The sequence below is a fragment of the Hippocampus zosterae genome, chromosome 2, assembly GCF_025434085.1.
Source record: "Hippocampus zosterae strain Florida chromosome 2, ASM2543408v3, whole genome shotgun sequence".
NCBI classification, from domain to species: domain Eukaryota; kingdom Metazoa; phylum Chordata; class Actinopteri; order Syngnathiformes; family Syngnathidae; genus Hippocampus; species Hippocampus zosterae.
Genome location: NC_067452.1, coordinates 22,514,304 through 22,541,997, shown reverse-complemented (window position 1 = coordinate 22,541,997; position 27,694 = coordinate 22,514,304). Strand labels below are relative to the sequence as shown.

The following is a 27,694-nucleotide window of genomic DNA, read 5'->3' as shown; positions in this document are numbered from 1 at the left end:
GTCTCAAAGTAGGGTTTCAAATTCACTCTTGTAACCTTGGTCATATTCTCATTGTCAGATTTCCAATTGAAATCATTGAACGGTGGAAATGTCAACCAGTGACTTTTCCTTCACCACCGTGTCATTGAAAACCTTCAAATTATATAGCACCAGATTGTTTTTTTTTCCACTTGACATTGCATATAGTCAAGACACATGCACGCACGCACACACACAAACACGCACACACTTTACAAAAGCAGCTGCTTTCCGGCTGACTGGCTGGATCAATGGCTTACATAGAGAAGCAACAGATGTGCGTGTTATCCGTATCATCCGTCCACAGTCGTTATATAAGAGGATCCACCAGCAGGTAATAGGCCAACCGTGTTACAGATAGCAAACAGTCTGTTGCAAAACAGTGCCAACACATTCATTCATCCATTCGGAAAGGGCTGAAGAGGTAAGCAGGGGAACAGGATATCCTTGCAGAGCATCTGTAGGTCAACAACCTCATTGTACCTCAAAATGCATTAGTCATGATATTCTGGCAAAAAATGAGCATAAAAACAAAGGGCAATTGAGTTGCAATTTTTACATCTTGTTGTGTAACCTGGTAAAGAGTTTGGAAAAATGTACACCTAGCTTCAACACCTACAAGACTCTTTTCCTGCTTTGTGCTCAATACTCCACTCAGTGGCTCTTATGCAACTACATTTAATGTATATGTAGTTATTTTTATTTTAATTAAAAAATAAAATAAAAATTGACGTAGGGACCTGCATGTGAATGTGAGCTACGGTTGGACTCCTTTTGCCTTTGACCTTGAACGGGTGTGTGACAAGCAGCTGGGTTATAGTGTTAGAAATGCAGAAGTTAGAGCATGGCTGACGCCCAATACAAATCAGAGTGCGAGACCAAATACCAGTTTTGAAAATGTGTCCATTTCTTATATAGGACCTGTGCAATGCAGCTAAATGGTGTCGACCCACCCACCTCCCTTTCTAAATACAACATTTTAATGACATGTCAATGTATAATTCATAGCAAAAAAAGGTGATGGAAACATTAAAGTGTGGGGCTATAGCGATGGCTTTATTGATAGTACGCAACACTCCATATCAGTACATGCAAAAATAGTTCATAGGATAACAAGCACAATTACATACATTCATTGAACACTTAGACAGGTATCCTGGTGCATATGGGGGTGGGGAAGGGCGGGGTATTGTGGGTCCCTCATTTTAAAGTGGCACCCAAACAGAAGCTAAATGTTTTTTGCACCAAATCAACCTTTTCAACCCAGGCCACAATATCAACTTCAACATATTTCACTTAATGCATTTGTGAAAGGAATTTTGAGTGTCTGATTTAAACGTAAACTTATCAGACAGCTTTGGAATTTACTGGTATATGGCTGCACGTTTGGAAGCTTAACTTTCAACAGCTCAAAACTGATTTGGGTTGATTTCAATTAGTCACATCATGGCTCGAGAAAACTACACGGGCATTTAGGAATTAACACAAGGTAGCAAGTCTCTTGGCAAGGACGTGAAGAGAAATTGCTGGACATCACAAAGAAATGAAATCAAAAATATTTTCCTGCACAATTTGCTTTAATGAAGCCTTCCTTTGCAAAAGAATAAACTCAACCTTTCGGTTGCTTCAGACACACAAGTGTCCAAGACCTGCATTTACATGTGAGACAAGTTCAGCGCACAGATTTATCAATGAGCTTTGTTTAAAAAAAGTCTTGAAGCATTTCAACTGTCCTGTTACAACGCTCGTAAAGGAGGTTTGGACCGCAAACCTCCGAACCTGACACTTTCAGATCGGGACAGCTCCTTGTGACGTGGAGGGCAACTGAGCTTTAGCTGAACCTCATTTTGAGCTCGTTTCATCACCATAAACTTCAAAATGATGGGCAACACCCTGCATGGTAGACCAGAGCAGACAGGAAACATTAGTACACATTTTAATTTGAAAAGTAAAAAACAATGACTGATTCCGATGGACATTCAATCAAGATGTCAAACCTGTTCTTTAAGTTCTTTGTTACGGTAAAGAAGAGGATCCTAAAAAAGAATAACGTAAACTGTCTCAGGCTACACCAAGCCCAAAATGCCACCACTGGAGTCCTTTGGGACAGCAACCAGAATCTGCATAGCAAGGGCAAATAAAGTGGAGGGTCATTCAATGCTTAAAGAATTTATGCTAAATGCATCACAAGGTACAAGAGCAATAAGATGTCATTCACATGTCAGCCATCAGGACGGAATTCCTCAAATCATGTTCACAACCTACAATATGGCAGGGGTATGGCACCTAAAGGGTTGAGTGTTAAAATGTGAGAAGAACATTCTCCCCGACCAACTCGTCACACAAATCAAGTTACTGTGTAAATAAAAGTAAATAGTCATAAAAATCATGTGATCTTACATTTCCTTGGTCTCAACCAGAGTCTGCAACATCAGTACCATCGGTAGCACCAAGTCGGTCAAGAATCCTGAAGGGCCAAGCATGCTCCCATACATTGTCATATTGCCCGTCAGAACTGTCGCACAAATATCACATTTGACTGCAGTGTTCCTGAATGCGGCTGAGCCAAGTGGAAAGCAAGAGTGCCATACACACCATTCTTTGCTGCATCAAACGAGAGGGGTTGTTCCGCAGCTGGAGATTGAAGCTCGGCAGAAGTGTTCATCTGCATGCTTTGGCTGCGTTGGAAAAAAGACAACTCATGTGTCCCCATTTCATCCTCCGAAGTAGTCTCTGGTAATTTGGGAGTTTTAGTGCGGCGGCAGCCAGCGCTCTCTAGTTCTTGAGGAAGTGTGATCATTTTCATGTTTGGGAGAAGCTCTGCGTACAGTAAAAGGAAAGACAGTAAAATGTAGATATCATGAACCCAAAATGAAAGAACAACTTCTGCTTGTGTGTTCTTTCCTCAAGATGTTGACCAACCATTGCTCAGAAGAAAATGAAAGGCATCTTTGTAGCCACTGTGATAAGCTTGCTCCACAGCCTGAACATACACATGTTTGGAAGGCATTGTCAATATTATTTTTTAAACTACAGCCCGAGTTGTATCATGAGGTTCAAAGTAAAGGGAATGGTCATGTTAATTATTTACACTGGGAGCTACCATTCCGCTCGGGGCACGGATCAGTGTTAATCAGCAATCCACCGACATGAAAACACTCACATCTGGTTTTAGGGGGTAGAGCGCATTCCAGATCCTTAGACCGTTAGCCAAGTTGCCTTTCAAGGTTACTCCAGTCACCACCATGTCCAACATGCAGGGCTCGTCTCGGGGACAAATGTCCGTCTCTCCGGAAAAGGGAGACACTGTTAAAGTACGGCAGGGTAGCGCCAGAACTGGCTGCATCTGGCTGAAACCTCCATCCATATAGTGCTGGAAAATACGAGCACAGAAACATTATAGCGCCAACACAACATGATTTTTTTTTTCTTCCCTCGATGCAGTCAAATACTCACTACTCCATTGAGGGAGGGAGGCAGCATGCCACAATATCCTGGAACAAAGCAGCTACAAAGCAGAGCCTGAAGTCAAGAATGGAAATTAGAAATGCACAATTCAAGGACTTATTTTTTTGAAAGGTGACAAATCAATCCGTTTAACCTATAGTCCACTTCACCTGTATGACATCATCTTTGGACCGGTACTCCGTTATTACGGTGTACTCGCCATCATCCAGGCGGGTCACAGCCACAGCGAGACGCCCGTTTACGAGGAGATGGGCATCAGGGGGAAGGTATTTGTGCAAGATGTATTTTAACCAGTGTAGAATATCAACAGAAGGGTTGAATGGTCCAAGTGTGAAGGCCTTCATCGCTCTAGCGAAGTTGAGCATCTCGTTTCGCATCGTAACTGGGTGCGGGATTCGGAAAGATTCATTGAAACAACAATTTCAAAGAACATTCGTCAGAAAAGAGGGAGCCACTTACTCAGGTTTATTTCACAGGCAACAGCAGCAGCAACCAAAGACCCCGCTGATGCGCCAAGAATGGATGGTGCCTTGCGCAGTAGCCATGGCGCATTATCGACAAAGCACTGGGCAACTCCCAACTCGTAAGTGGCCAAAAAGCCGGATCCGGAGAAGGAAATGGATGACGGCACCTCACGAAAACTAATGCTGGATTCCTCGAGAACCATTTTAAGACCGCAGTACAAGAACTGTAGATCGATACCAGTGGTGATTAGAGTGGCCCCCTGTCCCCCTCAGAATAAAAAAGGTCTCGCCAAGAGAAGTTAACCAGTGAAAAGGCTCGATAATGACTCCTTTTAAAGAGACCTCAATTAGCCATAGCATGTTAGTCAAGCACATGTGATACGAGCACATAACACACTTACTATGAGTCTTTCCGCTCCTGTTCGATTTAGTCCCCTGAAACTACTCCCCATGTGATAACATTCATGAAAAAAAAGGTCTGAATGAACAAAGTAAGTCAACATGAACGATGTGAAATACCAAGGGAACAAAATGCAAACCATTTTTTACTGCTCTACCAGCGCAGAAGACACCTTGGGCATGTGATTGAAATTGTTAAAAGTGCCTCAAGAATGTTGTGTTCTTTTTTCATTTTGCACAAATGAAAAAATGTACAAAACACCACCACCACACATTTTAAATCAGAGCTCCAATGTATGTAATCAAAGCTTGCCACGCTAGGAAAAACCAGAACCCACCAGTGTTCTACATACTATATCTATGCACTCACTCCACTCTTTAATTTCTCAGCCACACACAATTATGACATTCTAATTAGTTGGCTATGAAGCCATCCATCCATTTTCTGATCTGCTTATCCACACAAGGGGCATGCTGGAGCCTATCCCAGCTGTCTTTGGGCAGTAGGCGGGGCACACCCTGAACTGGTTGCCAGCCAATCGCAGGGCACACGCAGGTGAACAACCATTTGCACTCACACTCACACCAAAGGACAATTTAGAGTGTTCAATCAGCATGCCACGCATGTTTTTGGAATGTGGGAGGAAACTGGAGAAAATCTACACAGGCACAGAGCAAACACGCAAACAGCACACAGGAAGGCTGGAGCCCAGATTGGAACACTCGTATGCGGCGGACGCGCCAACCAGTCGGCCACGGTGCCGCCCTATGGAACAATATAATGACTGTAAATACTGTATTGTCATGGCTTGCTGCCCCCTCTGAACTTTCAGCGACTGATCGGGTGTTGCTGCTCTTAAGGTGGGCAGGGTTGTGGACTCAATTGCAAGGAAGCAGTGAGGCAAGGGAATTGTGCTCACAAATAAGAATTTAATTACAATAACATAAAACAAGGCCCTGTGGAATCACCAAGAAAGTAATTTAATGAAAGCTCGCGCCCCCTCCTCCCACCACACCGAGACAGAACTCACCATGACATGGGTCACAACTGAGAGGCAGCATATAGACATGCAAAAGATCCAACAAAGACTGCATGCGGGCAGGGAACTAAATGCAAACAACCTCACGAGACAATGAGGAACACCTGGACAAGACATGAGTGGGAGGTGATTAGAAGACACAAGGGACCGGGTTGACGAGCACGGGTGGAAACAAACAAAAAAAAGAAAGCCCTAAAGGTGTCACAACAAGACACCAACTACAAGAACACAAGACATAGCATGAAACAAAACCAAAAACAACTGTCAACGAAAACACAACTCATGTGCAACCTTAATTCAATTGCGGTTTCTGCAATGTGCTTGCACATAGATTAGATACATTATGTATTCCTTTGAAATTATCCCAAGCTGCCAATCGGAGTAGCTCAACTCAATAAAAAAAATGATATCAGAATGACTCGGCTATTATGATAGACTTGAGAAATATTCCAAAATAAAAATGTATACACACTGCTCAAATTATTATTTATTTAAAAACAAAACAAGAAATGCACTTCATAATCACAATTTGTATTCTTGATGGACAACAGTTGTCCTGCACAAAAAACATTCCATATATTTCTCAAACAAATTATTCTAAACACAACGCATTACAGTTTCTTGCAGGAGAATTTGAACACATGATATCAACAGCATGTCGGCTAATTCTTTTTTCTCATTAATAGTTTTTGGCATAATTAAAGCAAAAGTAATGATTCCATGGGGGGAATTAAAGTGAAATAAAGTACAGTCAAACCTCGGTTTTCGAACGTCTCCTCCTCAAAACTCACTTGTATTCTTTGGCATTCGACTCAGCATGACTTAGATTTGTTCTTGGTTTTACTGTTTGGTGCTTTCTACCGTCTTTATTACCGGTTTGTTTTATTTTTTATTATATATGTTAAATTGCTCCATATACAGCACTTTGTATGCAGCGATGGCAGTTTGAAAGTGCTCTAGAAATACAGTTGAGTTGAGTTTCTATTCTCGACCAAATCGGTTTTCAACCAAAAATGTTGAGGTTTTTTTTTTTATGCCGAGGATGACGATCGAAATTTGGTTCTCGAATAAACTCAGCGCACTTGAATGCACCACTTGACTCCTCTCGCCTTCCTTACATGAGGAAGTGAAATGAAGTTCCTCAGGTAGACGAAGAAGTGACGCTTCCTCGTGTAGCGTTCCATTGTGAACAGACAAATTCAATATTTTTTAAATTTTATTTTAAAAGAGCTCGGTTTCAGTTTTTGAACAAAACGGTTTTCGAACAGCCTTCTGGAACGGATTGTGGTCGAAAACCGAGGTATGGCTGTATTGAGTCAAAAAGTAACGCGAAGTTTACTTGGGCTTCATATGGCTGGCATGACACAGAACTTCTTTTATCTCACCGGAGGGGCAGTTGGAGAGCAATCTGGAGAGGTACGATCGGGGGAAACCTCAAAATGTTCCTCACTCAATTCAGATGAAGGGCTGCTGCCTGGAAAGTTCCTGTCCTCGAGGGGGGAGTGTGCTGGAGACACAAAGGGGTCATCCAGCTCTTTCTGGATATCTTGTGGTGTTTTCAGGAACCTGACAAAAAACACAAGCTAGTTAACAACGAACCAAATAAAAGGAAGATGACAAATAGGAAAAAAAGAGACCTGAAGAGGAGTTTTTGTCCTCGCTCCTTCTTGATGATGTTGAGTTTGTAGTAGTGCCTTAGAGCACGAGACATTTTTTCGTAAGTCATATTTTTTCGGTTCTACAGGGGACATGTGTCATCATGAGTGTGGCAGGGCCCAACTTGTCATATTTGAATGGCACAAAACTCTGTGCTCACCTTGTGGTGTCCCCACAGACGAGCAAGGCCGTTGGGATCCACCACACGGAAAATTAGGCTGCCACGGTCTTCCCATCGAATGTATTCTTCATATTGGTCATCACACAGCAGCTTGTAGACATAATCCCACAGTAGCCTGCACTCTGCTCCATATACAGGAAGAAAAAAGTCAAATTAAACACAAGCAGGTATCATCATTGTAGCTCCATGCAAAACAATTGGGACGGGGGGGTTAATTCATTTTAAATTTGTATTGCTGCTGAGGATATGAGCAGGTAGATTGGCGTTAATCATGAAGCAGTGAACAGCCCCAAAATCCTGCACACACATTTTACTTGAAGAAGGGTCAACATTGCAAGCGTTGCAATACATTTGCTTACAATGGTACATTCTTTGACGAGCTCCCCGCTCCCTCCCCATAAAAAAGGTTTTGGAGTTATGAGCAGCTGCGTTGTCAGTTTTTTTGCTTTGTGTTGCGAACCAAAATATGAGTTCCAAGCAAATTTCAGACACAGTGATGATGAGTGAAGTGGGGATGAAAAGGAGAGAGAAAGAGACTGTCTCTCTTTGTCTCTCTCTCTCTCTCTCTCCTTTTTTGCATTTCGAGCCATTTACTCAAGATATGTAGTCAGATACACATTCACAAGCAACTACACTTGCCTAAAACTCACGTCCTGATGCTCACAAGAAGACTAAATAACTATATACCTGATGTCAATCACAAGGCCACACCTCTTAAAGGCGCACTTCCAACCCTCCAGTTGCTGTGAATCTGCTTTTCCCACACATACAACAATTCTGATGAGTGCTATTTTTTGTTTTATTGAAAACACAAAACAAAAATGGTAGTGTTCTTTTTTTCCCCGTGGGCGAAATGGATGAATGGCATTTCAAATCATTTTAATTGGGAATACAAGTTTTATATGCAGGAGGGGGAGGGGATACATTGTGAATGGTTATTTGTCTGTCTATGTGTGCCCTGCGATTGGCTGGTAACCAGTTCAGCATGTACCCCGCCTACTGCCCGAAGACAGCTGAGATAGGCTCCAGGAGCTTGGTCACGTAACAAGTCCAATTCAAGGAAGCAGTGTATTTACCAATGCAATTGTGCTACTAAATGGTTGTGAAACAGGTTTGTTGGGTGCTCCCATATTATCATTATAACATGTTCATCTTAAAACACGACAAAAAGCATGACAAACCCTGCATTCAGCTCAGATGTTTTCTACGTATGTGCAGCCACTGGTATTCTAGCCTACTTATAAGTAGGCCATCATCATGTTTTTCTTTCCTGCTTTGGCTTTTACATCTGTTTTGTGACTTTAAATTAAATTTGCTTTTCTGCAGAGAAATAATTGATGTGCAGCAGTGGATTTTGATTTTTTTTTAAATTAGTTCCATAGTCCAGTGATATAGTAGGCCTAAAGTTCATTTTAAAAAAAAGCGGAAATTCATTCAATATCATTGTAAGGAATCTAGGAAACTGTAACATTTTGCAGTATGAAAAACATTACTCGCAAACACTGGTTCCAAATCATTTTTTTAAGTACCGGTACATAGATCAACAGGCAGTAAATCAGGGGTGCCCAAACTTTTCGGATCGAAGATCTACTTTTCGATCAACTAACCTCACGGGATCTACCCTTACCAACGTGCATGCACGCACGCACGCACACACACACACACACACACACGCGCCATGATGAGAAACAGCCTGAAACTGAGGCATGTGACGCACTTCTGCAGCCTGTTAACTATCGTAGCTCACAAGTACCATTTTAAAGTGCTTCCCTGGACCCTCCGAGATTCCTATTCTTTGCCCGTGCCCTCGGTGAATTGTACACGAAGCAAACTCTGAATGAGAAGAATGACGATAAAAGATAGAGCGCAACAGCTCTGATTACAAGCTGCAATTGCAGACTGCTGAGCACTAACAACTTCCGGTAACGTAACCAGGCGTGAACGTAAATTCAAGATTTACCTGCTATTATTTTTTTAATATTTATTTTGTGAAAATGAGACTGATAGGATGATTAGGGTGTAGCGTACACAAAAAAAAATATGTTACGAACATGTACAAAGACACACAAATGGTTGGTTGTTTTTTTTTCTCCTCGACACTCTTCAGATCTACTTGGGACCTGTCTTAGATCTACCGCGAGATCAGGATCTACCTAATGGGCACCCCTGCTGTAAATACATAGCTAAAAGTAAAAATTCTCATTGGATTCAAAACTTCAATCACTGTTTTCTGAAAAAGAAACACGCACAAATGAATAGAAGCCTTTCTCTCACAGTTACGCTGAAAACAAGTCCATGAAAAGCTTACGACACCGCCCACCCCTCACATACAATGCTCTTCTTTCATCCATTATGAAGCGACTGAATCATTTTGCCTCGAACAAACAGCAAAAACACGGTCCCCTTTGACTGTTGAGGTAGCTCCACTACTTTTTTTTACAACTGAATGGAATATTAATGAGTAGGCTTCACACAAACAGGATTTTGGGGCCGATCACTGATCAGCGAGTTTGAAAAATATGATTACAGATCCGATCAGAAGATGGAGCAAGATACCTATTGAACCCTTTCAGGGACAGCGGTCACCACAGCGGACAGCTTTTCATGTTATCAGGTTACAGGGTGCATGAAAGGGTTAAAAAAACAATTTTATATTTATATATATTAGCACGTCGGCTTCACAGTGCAGAGGTACCGGGTTCGATTCCAGCTCCGGCCTCCCTGTGTGGAGTTTGCATGTTCTCCCCGGGCCTGCGTGGGTTTTCTCCGGGTGCTCCGGTTTCCTCCCACATTCCAAAAACATGCGTGGCGGGCTGGTTGAACACTCTAAATTGTCCCTAGGTGTGAGTGTGAGTGCGAATGGTTGTTCGTTTCTGTGTGCCCTGCGATTGGCTGGCAACCGATTCAGGGTGTCCCCCGCCTACTGCCCGAAGACAGCTGGGATAGGCTCCAGCACCCCCGGCGACCCTAGTGAGGATCAAGCGGCTCGGAAGATGAATGAATGAATATTGCACGGCCGAGTGCGGCCTGCTCCCCGCCATTGAGACTGAACGGGATTATTATTTTTTTATCTCTCAACCTGTCCAAGGGGCCTGCTCCCCGGCCGCACTCCACCACCGGGCTATGAATATATGAATATATGAATATATATATATATATATATATATATATATATATATATATATATATATATATATATATATATATATATATATATATATATACATACACACACACACACACACACACACACACACACACACACACACACACACACACACACACCACACTCACACACTCCGGTTTCCTCCCACATTCCAAAAACATGCGTGGCAGGCTGATTGAACACTCTAAATTGTCCCTAGGTGTGAGTGTGAGCGTGGGTGGTTGTTCGTCTCTGTATGCCCTGTGATAGGCTGGCAACCAGTTCAAGGTGTCCCCCCGCCTACTGCCCGAAGACAGCTGGGATAGTCTCCAGCACCCCCCGCGACCCTAGCGAGGATAAAAGCGGTTCTGAAATGAGGATATTTGAATTAGGCCTAATGTGCATGGTTGGAAGTTCATGGACCTTCTGCCTAGTGATGAAAGCAATGTTGAAGTAATTACAGCAACAGTGACCACTCGTGGTCTTAATTCAAGAGATGTTGGTTGGTTTCTTTTTTCTATTGTGAACATGCAAATGATATACAACAATATTAGCACATAACATACAGTCGAAACAACATGGAAAGAAAACAGAACAGCAATTTCACCTACATGCCCAAAAAGGGTTGGGAAGAAGTGAAATTGATTCAATGAAATTGATTGACTCTCCATCAATATTAATAAGCACATATGCTATAGATAGATAGATAGATAGATAGATAGATAGATAGATAGATAGATAGATAGATAGATAGATAGATAGATAGATAGATAGATAGATAGATAGATAGATAGATAGATAGATAGATAGATAGATAGATAGATAGATAGATAGATAGATAGATAGATAGATAGATAGATAGATAGATAGATAGATAGATAGATAGATAGATAGATAGATAGATAGATAGATAGATGGAAACCGTATGTTCTGGACTATAAGTCGCTCCTGAGTATAAGTCGCACCAGCCATAAAATGCAAAATAAATAACCAAAAAAACATACATAAGTCGCAATGGAGAATAAGTCGCATTTTGGAGGGGAAATTGATGTGATAAAATCCAACCCCAAGAACAGACATGTCATCTTGAAAGGCAATTGAAAAAATAAAATAAAGTAGAAAACAACACGCTGAATAAGTGTACAATTATTAGCATATTGTCTTTACATGACGCATAAACGACGAAGTGAGAACGTGACTGGAATGTTCAAGTAACATATTAAGTTATTCAGATAACTATAGCATAAATAACATGCTAACAAGTTCACCAAACCATCAATGTCACTCCAAGTCACTAAATCCAATGGAGTCTTCATCCTCTGTGTCACTTAAAAGCAAATCTACCAACTTAGATGGCAGGTAGAATATGGCAGCGCTTCCTCTTCTACGTCGCTTACATCAGACTCATCGTGGTTTTATCAACACAGGTCTAGTGCGGCCTCTTGCGGTTTAATGCGAAAATAACATGTTAAATTATATAATAATGTGTTAATAGTTTCACTCATAAATCGCACCAAAGTATAAGTCGCTACCCCAGCCAAACTACAAAAAAAACTGTGACTTATAGTCCGGAAAATACGGTAGATGGATAGTTTCGCCCCAGCAACTTGAGACCGACAGAGGCTTCCCTGCAGGGCATCTTATCGACTGTCGTTTTGCATTCCAAAAGAATGATACCATTTGTGGTTTGAGGAGTGCCTCCAACTTAAACAGTTGGGTTTTCCGCAGCAACTCAGGCTGCTGCTGTCCTAACCAAGCCTTGTTGCATGAACTGTTGAAGCCTTTTCGATATAAATGGTGAAACGTCTTCTAAGACAAACAAAACAGTCCAGTTGCGATGTATAAACAAATAATAAAAGCGCACAATAGGCCAGTACAAAATAGACACCGTGTTGAGTGCTGTTCATCACTACAAATTATTTCAAGATCCCCTTTTGCAGCCCAGCTGCATCAAAATAGAAACATTGCTTTACTGTTTAGCCATTATCAAGTCCGTCAGAGATAACATTCAGCCAGAAGAGGGCGACAAAAAGAAGTAGTTGGAAGGGGAATTGGGTGAGTTGTCATCGGGACTTTTGGGGAATTACTTTTTTATACCCATTGTGACGCCCCCTGGAGACGCTGGCGCCCATAGCATCGAACTATATGGCCTCATGGCAGAGTCTTTTGGGCTTGGGCCTCCCAGAAAAATGAACATTTCAGAATTTGTGAACAACACAACTGCAGTTTTGCAAATTGAATGATTATTTCGCATACCACGAGAGAGAGCTCCACGTACCACCGCACTTGGAGAATCACTGATTTATATATAGTACAGTATATTCCTTTGGGTGCCAACACATCTAACAGGAAGTAAAAGGGTTTCCTTCTCGAAAATGTAACAGATTTCCCCACGCAACTTTAAGTTGTATTCGAGTTTGAATCTTTGAAGCGTGTTTTATTGTGAGAAAACTAAGCCTTACCTGGCAAGCGACCGTCAGGTCTGAGCACCTGCCTTCGATGCTTCTCTTGGCAAGTCAGATTGAGAGGTTCCTCTGTGGGTGTTTCAGTTTCATCTTGGATTTTTTTTTTTTTTTTGTTGGGATACAGAAAAAGAGAAGCAGATAGAGAGGGACAAAAGTCACAAACATGTCACAACCGCTGCTGAAATCAAAACAGTGTGAAGTGCATTTGAAATCTGAACAACCGTGGAGAGTAAAACTGAAACCAAAAGTCTTTCAAGCAAATGCAGTTTGTTTGTTTTTTTATGTGGGAGTGGTGTAAAAAGGGTGCAACATTATTAACTGTAAGGCCATTTCTGGCTCCTCAAATTGTAACATTGTTGGTTTCTAAACAATGCTTGGCATGCATTCCACTTCTTTTTTTACTGGTCATTGTATGTGAATGTGTGAAACGTGTGTACATTTGCAAAGGTTTATGGTGAGTAATAAATTCAGAACAACACAATTTAGAGGGGCTTTTATGGTGACAGTTTGACATGCTGACAGTTTAACTTATCACGTTGTTAATCATCAAACAGCTTCAGTATTTCTTTAGGCCAGAATCCTCACATCAACAACAACCTTGGGTTTAGTGTGTCAAGAGTAGAAGAGGTAGGGAGGTTTACAGTTTTATCAAAAGTTCACAAAAGCAAATCAATTTAAAAGTCACATTTATTTATTCTGTTTACTCAAAAAGTATTTCATGTGTTCTCTCGGGGCAGGGTGTTGTCAAGACATTATATTCTAAAGCGACCAACTATACATCGATTAGTACCGTGCGTATTCTTGAAGGCAAATGCAACAATGTCTGACCTTGCATGTTGTCTGAGAAGGGAGACAGGGGCTTTTCAGTTTCTGGGACAGACATTAGAGGCCTGTCTGTACTTTGGTTATGAGACCTTTTTGGGGGTTCACGTACAACACTCCTCCGTTGATTGATCACACATTGCAGGATCTCATACAGAACATCGCCTGCAGACAATCAAGTGTTACGTATACTGCTGTAAAAGGGGCCAGTCATGCATAAGACCTGTGTTCAGCTATACCTGAACTGGGGCAGCGGTGTCTGAAGTCCTCCTTAGTGAGCAGACACAGGGCTCGGCCATTCATCTCAAAACGTCCCTTCTCAGGTCGCCGTAGTGAGTATTCCTTGTGAGCCCAGTGAAGCCAGAGGGCGACATCGTCCCTATCCCACAAAGATGGATTTATTCCTGTTGGCATAAAATGCACATAAGAGTCAGTTTAAAAAGAGTGCTTGGCTTTGTTTGTGGGCCAATCCAGAATTGGAGGACAATTTAGGCATTAATCTTTTTTACAAATTGACCTTTTATTTGACTTTTCTTTTCTTTCTTTTTTTTACTCCCATCAAGAAAAATAAGTACGATAATTTGATCCGTCCAAGTCAACCATCAATGGTGCCACTGGCTTTGTTTTCTACAACCCTATAACATTTAGGCACCAAAAAGAACATATATTTAAAATGCATTGCCACATTTATTTTTAATGACTATATTAAGTATGTTCCATTTTATTTTAATTTGAAGCCATTTTTAGTATTATGTACTTTGAAATTCCAGTAAATAGATTCTAATGTTCAAAGTTTTTCCCAAAAAACGACATGCTAGATCTGTTCGCCACTATGCTACAAAGTACTGTACCTTAATTATGTCCTCTCTGTTAAGTCATGTAGTTTACTTTGTTCTCTTCCTCTAGATGGTTAATCAGGTTTGACTAAAAGGGTTCCAGACATGCATATTGAGAGAAACAACTTAAGTGCATAGTACTATTTAAAAAAACGAATGGATTAACAATTACAAGATAGACATATCAATAAAATCAAACCAAAAAAAGTTTATTTAAAAATCGATATCATCGGTTGTAGATTATATGTGAATTGCCCATCATGAGTGAAGGGCAAGAGAGAAAAAACATTTTGGATGGTGCTGAAGAACAATTTGGTATATGATATCATATAGGAATGCCTTTTACTACATTCACGGTTACATTTTTTTGTCTGGATCCAAGAATTTAGTCAAGTGCCTGGTTCTTTATTTCGTGCATGGAGGCTGCTGCTGCTCAACCCGTATTGTTTTGTGTTTTTTGTTATTGTAAAGTGTCCTTGGGTGTCTTGAAAGGCGCTTATAAATAAAATGTATTATTATTATTAGAATTTTTTTATGTGTGGGGGGGGCGGGGGTTATAAAATGTTCCTGGAATACGTCATGTACTATAGGATATATATAACTGGACTCACGGAGCTGTCCGGGAAGATGCCACAGGTCATCCTGTGAGGGAGGGCTGACGTTTAAAATCTTGTCTGGTTGCATGTGATGCCCATTGATTTGCGTTTCATGCATTAAAGTGGGGGAACATGTTTTTTGACGCCCTTCCTGAAACAAAGTATTCACGTCCATCACAATCATTGTCACAGGTAATTCCCCCCAAACCAACACAATGTCGACGAGTGCCCCTTCAGAGACGAACTCACCTTCGCCAACAGTGACGTGGACATGATATTCCGGATGAACATGTCCGTTTGCGGCTGTCCCCAAATAAAGAAATAAACAGGCGCACAGACTCTCTTCTAATATGTTTTCCGAGAACACCGCTCTACTAATCCAACCCTTCCGGGAAATGAAAAACGAAAGAAAGATAATCCTCGCGTGGACTGTGCGCAAAATAATTTGATTGGACGAAACACTTTTACGTCTCATCATTATGAGAATATCACGAATAGTTTATTTTATCCCGCTGGTCATGTGAATAATAACTTTCACAACGTTGAATTCACGAAGAAGTGTCTGCAACCTACAGTTTCTAACTAAGCAAAAAGGTTGACATTTTTCAAACGACCCTAAAAAGCGAGCGTGTTGAATTTTGAACAGCAGATGGCGGAAGCGTTTACAGTGCGGTTAAACATTTCCAACATTCCAAAATCGAAGAGGTAGCATGATGACGTCATGAGAGGGAAATACAAACGGAACAGCGCTTGTTGTTGTCATCAAGCAATCGCCGAAAAGACACAAAGAAGAGGGAAAAAGGAGAAATACATTCAATATATTGTCGTGTCGAGTAAGTTGCGTGTAATTGTAACCCCCGTCTGGGTGTTGGTGGCACAGTGACATATTCGTGCGACTTCGGTCACGTCATTAGCAAGCAGCTAGCTCGTGTTCAACATTGCAACCTGTAGCAATGTGTAAATGCATATGTCGAAGAAAATGCAGCGCAGGTGTCATACACTCGGGATGATATTACGCAGAGAAAAATACATTTAGATATATACATTTAATGTTAGTTGACCTTCAATTTGTTTAACAGAATGCAGAAAGTTTGCCGTTTGAAGAGAGAACTTGACATGTTGACCAGCGAACCTCCTCCCGGGATTACTTGCTGGCAGAATGACGAACGCATTGACGACCTTCGGGCCCGTAAGTAACTTATTATTCGTTTAGAAATGATGCAATTTTTTGTTTCTTTGTTTATTTTTGAAGCTCATCGATCAAGTTAATGTGTTTGATGTCCCTGTCTGGACCACAACTCCCGTGACGCACGTGCTCCCTTTTCGTTTTTCAGATTTAGCACAAAACAGTCACTTTCAGAGACCCTGACGGTCAGACTCCTCCTTACTTGGTGGATCTCTGGTCATTTTATTGTCGTGTTCTGTGACTGTGGTCTGATGACTTTCTTTTAACTGACTGTCCCTCATAGAAGGTGACCAAATAAAGGTGGTATAGCAACTTGCCTCCAAATTATGGAATATATTAACACTTGAGTGAAGGGCAGTGTAAACCACATTTGTTTTGGCGGGTTTTCCAGTCAGATTTGCTTGTTTTGCTTGTTTGTTTCTTGCATTAACTTGTACAATACAGTAAAAGCGTTTTGCGAGTCCATGATGAGTAGTGCTAGATAGAATAGGTATAAAAAGTGGGGCCAGGATGAATCATTTCAAAAATATTTCCACAATTTAACTTAATTCAAAAAATATTTTCCAGAGAGAAATTAAAAATGAATAACTGAGATGATGTGGTGTGCACTGGGCAGATGCTCTTATAAATACTGATGGTTGTGTTCAGAATTGACAGTTTAGATTCAAGCCTATTTTAAACTGGGGTCAACAACAATAACACAGTTTACTATGTTGGGGAGGTTTTGTTATGGCTTGATGAAATTTATGGCTTGTTTTTGTTCTTTTTTTCATTGCATGCCGCCCAGCTCTCAATTTAACATGATTTCTCCTTTGTGGTGTACAGAGATAGTCGGTGGCTCAGGGACTCCATACGAAGGTGGAGTCTTTTCCCTAGAGATAAAAATCCCAGAGAGGTAATATTTGTGAGATTTAAACATTTCACTCTTCTTATTGAGTCATAACAGCCAATTTTCTGTTGTAGATACCCATTTGAGCCCCCCAAAATGCGCTTCTTGACTCCAATCTACCACCCAAACATTGACACTGCGGGGCGTATCTGTTATGAAGCTCTCAAACTCCCTCCAAAGGTTATAACAAACTGAACAAACCAAATTGTATATGTGCACTTTTATTCATTTTCTTTGTGGTTGTGTGGATTGTAATATTTCTTGCTATGTTTAATCAGGGAGCCTGGAGGCCCTCCTTAAACCTCTGCACGCTTCTTACCTCCATCCAACTTCTGATGGCTGAACCAAATCCAGATGACCCACTTATGGCTGATATAGTGAGTTGTATTTCATATGGTGTAGCTCCAGTAACAATCATTCTGCTGATACGCAGTTATCTATTTTATACAGTATGTTACCTATTATACTTTCAGGCAAGCACTTTCATTGTCTCTTGGTTACAAGAGGTGTCCATCACTCTGAGACAAACTTATGTCGTGTCAAAGATTTTGGAAATCACTTATGATACTATGCACTTGAATGGAGCACGGCTTTACGTGTGTTGGAATGCAGGCCTCTGAGTTCAGATACAACAAGCAGCTGTTTACGCAGAAGGCCAGGAAATGGACAGAGGAGCATGCTGTTCAGAAGATGACGGTAATGCTGTTACCGGTAATTCAGTTGCGTTACATTTGATTTGATTTGAATCATGCTAAATCAAACATCGTCTTAAGCCACTTCTCCGAAGAAAAGGTAGAAATCACAGTGCTTATAAAATAATGAGCACCAGTTAATATCACAACAGCTATGACTATGGTAACACTAGACATCTCCTGAATAACAGTTTACTAACACTCTAGGTTTACTCATTTTTGACATTGCCCTTTGAGCATGTAATTGGTGATCAAATTACAAAGTAGTGTACATATGTTTGTGTTTAGGGAATCTTGGAGAGCAGCCACAAAGACAATGTCCCAAATCAGAATGCACCTTCACGCAAAAGAGCTTCTTCTGGTGCAGAGCAGGAGCGCCATGAGCTGGCTAAGAGAACCGACGTATAGTTTCAAACACTTTTGTTTCAGCCACATGCTCGTCTGCCCCCCCTTTTTTCAATGTATTTTGCACGCTTTTAATTTGTGATTTTGTTGTTTGAAGTGTATATACATATTTATATGTATGTTTGTGTTTTAATAAATATAAATGTGGTAATTGTGTTTTAAATTGTAGTGAAGGCAGAGTAAATGCTGTGAAGAATATGAGGAATCATTTTATTCAGACATATGCTTTTCACTTGTATACAACAGTATGTACAAACTACAGCGTAACAAATGTTTTGCTTTAAACAAACTGGATTTATATCTTAAAATCTAAAATAATATATTTGGTGTTTTATCAAAGGAAAAGAAAGCTGTAATGAGTCAATACTAGGGATGCACGGAGACCAGTTTTTTTCTGTTCTTTTTCAGACCAAGTCAAAGGAGTGATGGAGGCCTGGAATCATTGTACCATTTTGCACCTTTGTATCCCAAATTTTGGGCTCTTTTAACCTTGGGTGTTCAAACTGCCATATGCACTGTCTATAAAGACATAGCTTGGAAAATATCTGTTCAACACAAAAAATGCAACGAGTGAAATATTAAAACTGACCCCATGATCCAGGTCATTTGGTGAAATGTAACATGATGAAATAAAGGCCATGATAATGACTAAAGATACTAAAAGCTTTATGTTTAAAACATTGGAACTAAATTGCTGTATTAAAATACACAAACGTGAAGCTTTATAAGAATGAAATTGCAGTAAAGGTACGACTGTACACTAGCTACAATACACTTTCTTTTCCAAGCTGTTTCACCTGAAAACTCTTTTTCTGCTCGACTTCCAATGCCAGCTAGAAACTTGTGTCACGTATTGCATGTATTGTTTCCTCTTCCATTTTGTTAAAAGGAAATTCCTCTTTTTATGGGTTAAACAAGTGTTGGACTAACATTTAGCCAAGTCAGTATTTCTTCAGCAGAGACTGTGGCTTTTTCAATGCCTTGGTTGATGGCTGGAGCAGCAGTTTGGTTGGTTGTCCGAGGGTCCCTTAGCTGCTGCGGAGGCTTGGATCACAAGTTTGGTTAGTTGGTAGAGCTGGACCTGGATAATAAGTTACTTGTGAAGGTGCAAATTAATTGTCCTCAAATGTGGAATTGATGGGTGTGAAAAAAATAACACAAAATTCTTAGCTCACTATCAGGATTTACCCTAAAAAAAAAAAGTCAGTATAGCTTGTTTCTGATTGGAGCAATTGTAAAACAGACCCGTGTCTCTTCCTACTTATATTTGAGTTTGCTGAAAATGTCAATCGTGCCCCAATCTCACCCAATACTGGCATCTGTGCATCCCCAATAGCATGCTAGTTTGGAGGTAGTTGCATATACGGTACACACGGTTGGTCTACCTTTAAATCCCCAGATAATTGGCTAAATTGTAATGAGACATCATTCCTCCCTGTCCCCCATATTTTTGTGGAGGTGCTATTTGATGTTTCAGACAGAACAATATAAATGACGTGAATTTTTTCCACACATTTGCGTTTGCTAGCTTACTCCGGTTAATCACCTGACATGCTTGAATCCTTTCATTGTCAAGTCACTCAAAAGCAGGAATAAACAGAAATAGTTACAGTAATTATAACCGGGCAATGTGTAACTTTGAAGCCGCATGCATGCCTGTGATCAGTCACATTTTAATATAGCATTTATACATATACAGTAACTCTGTTCTTGATGCTAGATTTGAAGTCCACCCTGCTTACAAGTTGTCCAAGGTGTCTTCATTTCAATGGGGTCTATTTCAGCTTTTTTTTACTAGATCTTTCTTGAAGATGGAAGTCTGCGACTGCAGTCCACTGGAAAGGGTTCTAAAATTGTCCCCTTTGTTTGCATAATGATATTTTCATTCATTATTGCAGCGGAACTTCTTGTTGCACGTTCTCTTGTTAGAGGTACTCTACCACACATTGCTTTTCAAGAGTACTCATCTATTCCATGTGGTCTCTTTTAGAGGTGCTTTGTTGACTCAGGCCCTGGACTAGTATTGCTGCCACTGTACATGATGACCTGTGAGTGTCTGTAATGCCCTGCTTTTCAGGCAGTTAGATTGGTCGTTTATGGATTTGGAGCAAAGGAGTCAGTCATGATTGAGCGATGCATCGGGCAGTTGTTGCAAATATCTTGATTCAAAGTCTTCAGACATCCTTTGTTGTCAAGGCTCCTTTGTTCTTTCGGTCTGTCTTTACCTCTGACAATGGGTGTCTGGCAGGAGATTAGAGGAACGGAAGAAGTAGCGGAGCACTGAGACAATCGAATTGGGTCCATTTGAGAATGGACAGAGGAGGCCCTACTGCACAGGGTGCTGGCATCGACCAGCGACAGTTGTGTCAATGTTTCCGAGCAGGAGCTCTTCTCTGTCTCCACAGAGACCAGCGAGTCTGTGGTGCGGTCGCGGCGAAGCTGCAGAGGCCCTTTTGGGCAATACCAGAAAAAATACTGGGAGTGGTGTCGTGTGAAAAGTAGAAAGAGTAGCGGATTCAGGCAGGCAGGTAGAGGCTGAAGAAGCAAAATGATTGATTTGAGCACCTCCCCTCCGACAGATAAGAGGCCCAGGAGTGAGCAGATGGAGAAGAAAGCCACTGGCACATAAAGGAGGCCGTTTGTGAATATTAGCCAGGCGACGTGTTTGATCATAGCACAGTCCCACAGGCCCTCACATTCTCCTCTAAGTAATTGCCAGTAGAGTCGGATGTATGAACACGTTACTACGAGTAGGCAGAGGGTGTTCATCATAATAAGCACTAAGGGAAAGACCAAGGAAGATGGTAGCTGAGAAGCTGAAGGTGGTAATGGTGTCGGTAGGCAGAAAGGAGATGATCCATACTCCCCAACTCCAAGCAAAGGAAAACAAGCTACAATGAGTGAGAGAGTCAGACACAAAAGTGCAAATATACGCACACTTCTCAGTGAGGACGGTTTGCCGTAGCTGCGGGCACATGTCACGCTTGCTCCGCATTGCACAGCCGCCAACGTCAGCAGCAACACACTTGCCTCGGAAGCAAGCACCCATACCCATCCGGTCACCTGACACCCCGGGCCTCCTTGCCAGGGAGCACCATGTTGGTTAAAGACTCCCATTGTTAAAGCGTCTACAAGGGCCAGTGTGCTTGTACAAACACCTGTCAGCAGATTAGAGGCACCCATGCAGGCCACCGTGAATCTTAATGGCGACAATGGGCACGGGGAGCTGAATAGAGAAAGGAGCAGCAGTGAGTTCCCCAACAGTGACACCAGGGAGATGGTCCATAAACCAACACGGACCAACCAACTTCCCAACAGAGAGTCGCAGGGACGGAAAGGACCTGTGACACCAAACATATGCAATCCATCAGCATTAGAACAAAATCTATCAATTCATCACCCCTAAATTGTGTCCTGGAAAAGTTAAATGAAATCAACTGCATTCTCAAACTGATTCAATCGATAAAAATTCAGACCTGGTGTTGGAGTGCACTGGACAGTGGCCTGAAGTTTGGACTCCTCTATTTCTAGCTGGAATTCCTCTAGGTCAGGATCATCTGGAATCATTGGGATCAACATTTCGAACTCCACAGCTTTAAGCTTTACAGGATGTAGCCAGATTGATCATATGGTATACTGTACTTAGGAAAATGACACTGCTGCTTCTGTGAACTGTGTTCATTTTATAAATGTTTTGAACAAAATATTTACCTCGGTGTGGGTAAATGGCAGCAGTTCTCTTGTGAAGTTCATCATCAGTGTTGCTTTGATCAGTGTCCCACTGGTTGACTGTCTTGTAGCTGTCACAAGAACCATACACGCAGCACTGGTAGGCATACGGCATCTCAATCACCCTGCAACAGACAGCCATGCTAAAATGACTCGGAATCAGGTGAATGTGATGAAGTCGCATCACAACGCTACATGGCCTTTCATAGATCCGCCGCACACCAAGCGACACGGTCCAACCTAACCGATCCGGAAAATCTAAAAAGACAAAGGCGAGATTGCGGATATTTGATAGGCTGTTATCGCGGAGCTTACGTGCCAAAAAAAAACCAGTGATAAGTGAAATCCATGAAATAGTCATCTTTATTGTTTACTATTATTACGTACACAATACTGTATTGAATGAAACCACGGATGAAAACTCTAAACTCTAAACTCTAAAAAATCTAAACGATTTCTTCCAAACAACTGACAGTTTTTGAGAAATATTGTACAGAACGTTTCATTGACGTGGGTTTTGTCATGGAGAAAATTGGCAAGCTGTACAGCGATAAGGCGCGGAGACTCTTGATATAAGGCTACAGTCTCCTAGCCAATCAGGACGCAGAACACAATCCACTGTGAAAAAAAACGATTTTTATTCCTTCCAAACTAACTTATTCAGTTTACCTTAAAAAACCTTCCCATGTCTGCAGAGATTTCAACAAGAATGAACTTGTTACTAATAAATGTTTCTTAATTTTCAACAGTCAAGGTTAGCCTAGTGCTTTCATAATGACTGTGTGTGTTTAAGTGTTCGCTTTACCTTAAAAGAGGGAAGTGATCGGGGCTGAAGGCATCGTATAATTCATTGTTTCCCTTGAGCTTTAGGTGGGTGAGACCCTCCAGTCCAGCAGATGGCACTGAGCTAAGCCTATTTTCAGTCAAGTCCCTGGGATGAGGAAAGACACCAAGAAACAAATAGTTGGATTTCAGATCGATACTTGTCAAGTTTTAAAAACGACCACAAAAGAGGTGCAGTATTTTCCCCATGGGCTACAGTTCTTTGGAAACATAAACAGTTCTTTGGAATTCCATGTTAACAAAGCTCTTACACAAGAACATTACAGAACAACAACAAAAAATACCCGCCGTCTAACACCATGTATTACTTACAATTTGACCAAAGAATGCAATGAGGCAAAGGCATCTTCATGGATCCAGTCTATCTTGTTCCAGCTTAAATCCCTGACAAAAAAAGTGAATAAAATAAAACATCCATCCATTTTCCATTCCATTTATCCTCATGCAATGGAAGCCTGTTCCAACTGTCACCGGGCAGTAGGCGGGGTACACCCTCAACTGGTTGCCAACCAATCGCAGGGCACACGTAGACGAACAACCATTCGTGCTCACACTCACACCCAGGGACAATTTAAAGTAGGGGTGGGAAATTATTTTCCCAGGGGGGCCAAATGAGAAGCAGAAAATATTGTGGAGGGCCGGGCCAAAAGTTAGAAATAGAAAATAAAGAAGATAGCACAATGTCTTTGTATGCCAGTAATAATGTAACATTCTCCTCCACCATCACACTCAGCACCGGTTCTCAAGGATGTGTACTGAGCCCCCTGTTATTCACGCTCTACACATTTGACTGCTCTCCGCCTCTTATTAGCGGTCCAGTTTGCGGAAAGTTTTTTACATGATAACAATCAAACCATTCTAGGAAATGTTCATTTACTCGAGCCACAAGCAATTCACTCTGAACATGCAAATTGCCAGAATCGGACTGAGTAAGAATCGCTTCCTTGTTTTTCAAAGTCTCGTAGATTTCAGTCTTTCCGACTCCAGGCGTCTTCTGAATGTTTCGTACTTTGTTACCCGCTTCATTTAATCAGATATCACCTTCCCTTCCATGGTCATTACTCTTTCCCTCTTTCTTCGTCTTCCCCTCCCTCCCTGTGCTCTGCAACTTGAATTAACTGTGCCACTTGGTGTTGAAATACCTGTCATTACAAGTACAAACGAAGTGAATGCAATCAAACCTTAATTGTGCACCAATGTTTGGCGGTCCTACTTAAAAAGACCAACGGGCCGGATACGGCCCGCCGGCCGTAGATTTCCCACCAATGATTTAAAGTGTTCCATTCACCTGCATGCATGCTTGTGGAACGTGGGAGGAGCCCGGGGAAAACCCACGCAGAAAAGTCACGTAGACACGGAGAGAGCATGTAAACCCCACACGGGAAGGAGCCACAATCGAACCCTGCCCCTCTGCACTGTGAAGCGGATATGCTAAGTTGTCAGTCACTGTGCCGCCCAAAATAAAACGAAGTCATTCTATTTTGTTTACTGTCTGTCTCTGACCAATAGATGTCAGTAAAGCTGCATATGAGTGTACGTTTAGGACCCTCTTTGCCATTATCAGCCTTTTAAAGTGTTAAATCCCCTTATTGGATCTAACTTATCTCGTTGTCTGCCCCTCAAACAGGAGCACTTTGTATAGATTTTACAAAACAATAAAATAATTGAAAGGTCTGTACAGATTAAACTGGTGTGTTTCACAAGAATGTGTTCCCCAAAAAACTCCTCGTGGGGTCCAGCCCTGCATGATGCAGTTCTAATTAAAACATACAGTATGCGATATGGGGGGGGGGGGGGGGGGGAGTTTTACTCACAGTGTTTTTAGAGAGGAGAGCTCCTGGAAGGTACTGGACTCAAGCCTCGTGATTTGGTTGTGCTGAAGCCCGCTGTTGAGAAAACCTTCTAGGTGAAGTATGAATTTGTGAATATCAATTTGTGGGATTGCAGTGTTGATCACTCACATTTCTTGTAGTGCGGAGCAGTGGTAAAAGCTTGGCAGATGCTGTATTTGGTTGTATGACAGTTCCCTACAACACCACCACACAACGTTTGATTTTAGGGGTTGCGGCTCATCCTTTGACTTTTGCACATGTGCAGTTTTGCCCCCTCTCTGTGTTTGTTTCTATACGTATACTTACAACACTCTGAGGCGAGGCAGCTGTTCGCATAGATCGAGAGGGAGAGTCGAGAGACCCGCTTGAGTCAGTGTCCTAGAGTGAGAAAGACAATCCTCTCAAACAAACAAGTGACAGCACTTTGCAATGAGCCTCACATATTTAGATGGGAATTTTTGACTTTCTGGGTATCTTTTTTCCCCGAACATCTGAAACCCACGTGTTCAGGGCAATTTCACTATCATCTCATGCGTTTCCATTCTCGCTTGTTGTCCATTTTTATGTCAAATTGAACCATGGATTCTCCAATCAGGGTTTTATGATCTGATTCTGATATCGATCACATGGATTAGCTTTTTCATTCATTCATCTTCCTAACCGCTTGATCCTCACTAGGGTCGCGGGGGGCTGGAGCCTATCCCAACTGTCTCCGGGCAGTAGGCGGGGGACACCCCGAATCGGTTGCCAGCCAATCGCAGGGCACACAGAGACGAACAACCATTCGCACTCACACTCACACCTAGGGACAATTTTAGAGTGTTCAATCAGCCTGCCATGCATATTTTTGGAATGTGGGAGGAAACCGGAGCACCCGGAGAAAACCCACGCAGGTATTTTGGAATTTATTTTAGAGCTGCAACTAAAGAAGAACCCATAAAATGTACATACAAATCCATATAAAAATGCAGATATCTTGTTTTGTTTTATTGTTTTGTTTTTTGTTTTTTTTTTACTTTGGTTTATTACAGTGGATCTGTTCAAGGGCAATAGCGAATGAGGAATAGCGAAAATAACGGCCACTGAAATGCATTGTGAGAAAAAAAAATTGTTTCGACCCTCAAAAGTTCTTCAAAAAACACAGATGAACATTCAGTTTACAAAACTGAAAAATAAACATAAACCAAAATAAAGAATGTTCATAAATATTGGGGGGGAAAAAAAACATGTCAACAAAATGTGTACCGAGGTGACGATCCGCAACTATGTAGTGGTCCACCGTGTATCCCCATTCATGTCTGCTCAAGGGATAATTGAACTCACCCTCTCCAATGCATACTTTGTGCTGCACACCACACCCAGAACAAAATCATCAAACCCACGCAGGCAAGCAATACCTTTGCTCGCACGTCCCTCAGCACGTACCCCGCAAGCAGATTAGCATCTCTCGAATAGTTAGGTGCTCTTTTATTTGTCTGGAGTAGGATTTGGGCTTTGGAATCAGAGGACATGGTTAGTCCTTCCAGGCTGAACAACTGCTGCCCCTGTTCGACAGTAGTGTCACAATTGAAGCACCAAATGGTAGGATCTCTTCTGCCACTTTAATGACTCAACAGGAGTCAAGTCGATGAAATAATGACTTTGTCCTCAGAATCAAAAATGGTCTAATCCTGTTGTCGTGCGTCATCCTCTGTACCAGGAAGCAGTGTTGTTAATTAACCTTGCTGCAAGTACTATTATCGTTATCAGACGTGTTGAGGTTTTGCCTATAATAAAATGATATTGTGAGTAAAGTCATTCCCCATAGAGGGGAGACACTCACAAAACTTCCAAGCTGGTTGTTCCTTTCAGGTCAGGAAAGTTTTGAATTGGGGCGGCTCCATTCAGGGAACTGCAGGCATAGGAGAAAAAAAAAAAGAGAGAGATTTAGTCTCCGAAAAGTGCTCACTCTCACTCATGCACACATATGTTTGTTCCCCAGACTCTGTCTAACAGCTCATTTGAACCATCACACTCTTCATCCAACATCAATACAGTCTGCTTTGGCTGCTTCACTAGACATCATAAGTCACACCATTGAACATGTTCTTACAACACTCTCTCTTTTACCACATCAGGACACAGCACAGCAATATGCGAACACAACATCATTCAATATGCCGTTACACATGTCCACTCTTGCCGCTTGGGACGTACAAATGATTTAAATAGCGTTTGGGTGAACTCACTCACTGCAACTGTGTTCTGCTGACCTCATACTTACAGTGTGTGCAACTTGGGTAAGAACTGGAAAGCGGACTTTCCCACAAACTGGATGGGGTTCTCATAAAAATGGCTGTGAAAAAATACGATGGATGTTGAAAAAAAATGGGCTTGACATGATGATGTTTAAGATGTTGACTAAAAATAGCCTTTCAGTTTTTAATGTAGCAAAAGCTTGAATTTCTCACATGGTTTGGAGGTGAGGATTTCCCACAAAGGCTCCCTCGGGGATTGCTTTGATATTGTTGTTATGAAAGCCCCTGCGAATGGAAATCAGTTTGCAATATATAGTCAGGCAGTCTATTAATATGGGGATGATTTGTCTTGGGGGTTTGTGTGACTGAGGCAAGTCATGCTGCACCTGCCGTTGAACAGCTGAAAAACATTTTGGGATGCAAGAGATTTGAACATGAGCGTGTATGCTGTGTGTATCTGTGACACGTGTGCACCTTGGAACATCTGCTGAATTGGAGTAAAGACATGCTGTGGGGGGTTTGTGTGTGCGTGTGGGTGTGTGCGTGTGTGTGTCTGTGTGTGCGTGTGTGCGTTTGTGTGTGTGTGTGTGTGCGTGTGTGCGGGAACGCGGCTGAGTGGGGTTGGGGGTGCAGCCAGCACCTGCTTTGGGGGAGAGGGGGATTGTATCCGAATGCCACATTAAATTCACTTAACGGGATTAGTGAGGATAACTCAGCCATGATAGTAATGTTGGGCAGGTGTTATTTCGTGTGTGTGTGTGTGTGTGTGTGTGTGTGTGTGTGTGTGTGTG

The 27,694-nt window shown here is 41.7% G+C and overlaps 5 protein-coding genes across 11 annotated transcripts in view; 2 read left to right on the top strand and 3 right to left on the bottom strand.

Moving 5' to 3' along the window:
* kcna2b (potassium voltage-gated channel, shaker-related subfamily, member 2b) overlaps positions 1 to 27,694 on the top strand; it is a 167,271-nt gene that overhangs the window by 34,812 nt on the left and 104,765 nt on the right. The window lies entirely within an intron of this gene.
* Positions 1,054 to 5,506, bottom strand: pnpla1 (patatin-like phospholipase domain containing 1). Of its 4 annotated transcripts, none has more exons than XM_052057240.1 (10): positions 5,381 to 5,506; positions 3,946 to 4,174; positions 3,636 to 3,868; positions 3,475 to 3,540; positions 3,182 to 3,391; positions 2,941 to 3,001; positions 2,614 to 2,838; positions 2,419 to 2,533; positions 2,016 to 2,138; positions 1,054 to 1,911 (listed from the first exon to the last, which is right to left on the bottom strand). In XM_052057240.1, the coding sequence occupies exons 1-10, from the start codon at positions 5,504 to 5,506 to the stop codon at positions 1,755 to 1,757; spliced, it is 1,545 nt and encodes a 514-aa protein (XP_051913200.1). In that variant the 3' UTR covers positions 1,054 to 1,754. The 4 variants fall into 4 exon arrangements, 3 of the variants coding, with proteins under 3 accessions (XP_051913200.1, XP_051913201.1, XP_051913202.1); XM_052057241.1 differs by having other exon boundaries at positions 2,419 to 2,485; XM_052057242.1 differs by lacking the exon at positions 5,381 to 5,506 and having other exon boundaries at positions 3,946 to 4,788.
* On the bottom strand, positions 5,260 to 15,686 carry etv7 (ETS variant transcription factor 7). 3 transcript variants are annotated; one of them, XM_052057269.1, is made up of 8 exons: positions 15,340 to 15,673; positions 15,106 to 15,241; positions 13,898 to 14,062; positions 13,665 to 13,823; positions 12,834 to 12,926; positions 7,206 to 7,351; positions 7,027 to 7,127; positions 5,260 to 6,955 (listed from the first exon to the last, which is right to left on the bottom strand). In XM_052057269.1, exons 1-8 carry the CDS (start codon positions 15,379 to 15,381, stop codon positions 6,766 to 6,768), a joined length of 1,032 nt encoding a protein of 343 aa, XP_051913229.1. In that variant the 5' UTR covers positions 15,382 to 15,673; the 3' UTR covers positions 5,260 to 6,765. The 3 variants fall into 3 exon arrangements, with proteins under 3 accessions (XP_051913229.1, XP_051913230.1, XP_051913231.1); XM_052057270.1 differs by having other exon boundaries at positions 7,206 to 7,348; positions 15,340 to 15,668; XM_052057271.1 differs by having other exon boundaries at positions 6,763 to 6,955; positions 7,027 to 7,083; positions 15,340 to 15,686.
* Positions 15,769 to 18,413, top strand: ube2t (ubiquitin-conjugating enzyme E2T (putative)). The gene is made up of 7 exons (XM_052057291.1): positions 15,769 to 15,923; positions 16,170 to 16,279; positions 17,102 to 17,171; positions 17,240 to 17,345; positions 17,444 to 17,542; positions 17,778 to 17,861; positions 18,146 to 18,413. The coding sequence occupies exons 2-7, from the start codon at positions 16,171 to 16,173 to the stop codon at positions 18,263 to 18,265; spliced, it is 588 nt and encodes a 195-aa protein (XP_051913251.1). The 5' UTR covers positions 15,769 to 15,923; position 16,170; the 3' UTR covers positions 18,266 to 18,413.
* LOC127595585 (leucine-rich repeat-containing G-protein coupled receptor 6) overlaps positions 19,725 to 27,694 on the bottom strand; it is a 39,790-nt gene continuing 31,820 nt past the window's right edge. The window contains exons 8-19 of one of the 2 annotated variants that reach the window (XM_052057202.1): positions 27,117 to 27,188; positions 26,930 to 27,001; positions 26,489 to 26,557; positions 24,973 to 25,044; positions 24,796 to 24,861; positions 24,649 to 24,720; positions 23,147 to 23,218; positions 22,797 to 22,922; positions 21,974 to 22,116; positions 21,739 to 21,819; positions 21,563 to 21,603; positions 21,291 to 21,488 (exon numbers count right to left, since the gene is read on the bottom strand). In XM_052057202.1, coding sequence (XP_051913162.1) covers positions 21,432 to 21,488; positions 21,563 to 21,603; positions 21,739 to 21,819; positions 21,974 to 22,116; positions 22,797 to 22,922; positions 23,147 to 23,218; positions 24,649 to 24,720; positions 24,796 to 24,861; positions 24,973 to 25,044; positions 26,489 to 26,557; positions 26,930 to 27,001; positions 27,117 to 27,188 — 943 coding nt within the window. In that variant the 3' untranslated portion in view covers positions 21,291 to 21,431. Of the gene's footprint in view, positions 21,604 to 21,738; positions 21,820 to 21,973; positions 22,117 to 22,796; positions 22,923 to 23,146; positions 23,219 to 24,648; positions 24,721 to 24,795; positions 24,862 to 24,972; positions 25,045 to 26,488; positions 26,558 to 26,929; positions 27,002 to 27,116; positions 27,189 to 27,694 lie in introns of both variants that reach the window. The other variant, XM_052057201.1, reaches the window with a different exon arrangement.

Coding starts and splice junctions, on each gene's coding strand:
- ube2t (XM_052057291.1), top strand. CDS start 16,171: ATGCAGAAAGTTTGCCGTTTGAAGAGAGAACTTGACATGTTGACCAGC. Junction 17,346..17,443: donor CTCTCAAACTCCCTCCAAAG/GTTATAACAAAC, acceptor ATGTTTAATCAG/GGAGCCTGGAGGCCCTCCTT. Junction 17,543..17,777: donor ACCCACTTATGGCTGATATA/GTGAGTTGTATT, acceptor GTTGGAATGCAG/GCCTCTGAGTTCAGATACAA.
- pnpla1 (XM_052057240.1), bottom strand. CDS start 5,506: ATGTCTTGTCCAGGTGTTCCTCATTGTCTCGTGAGGTTGTTTGCATTT. Junction 3,869..3,945: donor TGCCTGTGAAATAAACCTGA/GTAAGTGGCTCC, acceptor TCCCGCACCCAG/TTACGATGCGAAACGAGATG. Junction 3,541..3,635: donor CCAAAGATGATGTCATACAG/GTGAAGTGGACT, acceptor TCTTGACTTCAG/GCTCTGCTTTGTAGCTGCTT.
- etv7 (XM_052057269.1), bottom strand. CDS start 15,381: ATGTTCATCCGGAATATCATGTCCACGTCACTGTTGGCGAAG. Junction 7,128..7,205: donor GTCTGTGGGGACACCACAAG/GTGAGCACAGAG, acceptor TGTCCCCTGTAG/AACCGAAAAAATATGACTTA. Junction 6,956..7,026: donor GGACAAAAACTCCTCTTCAG/GTCTCTTTTTTT, acceptor GTTTTTTGTCAG/GTTCCTGAAAACACCACAAG.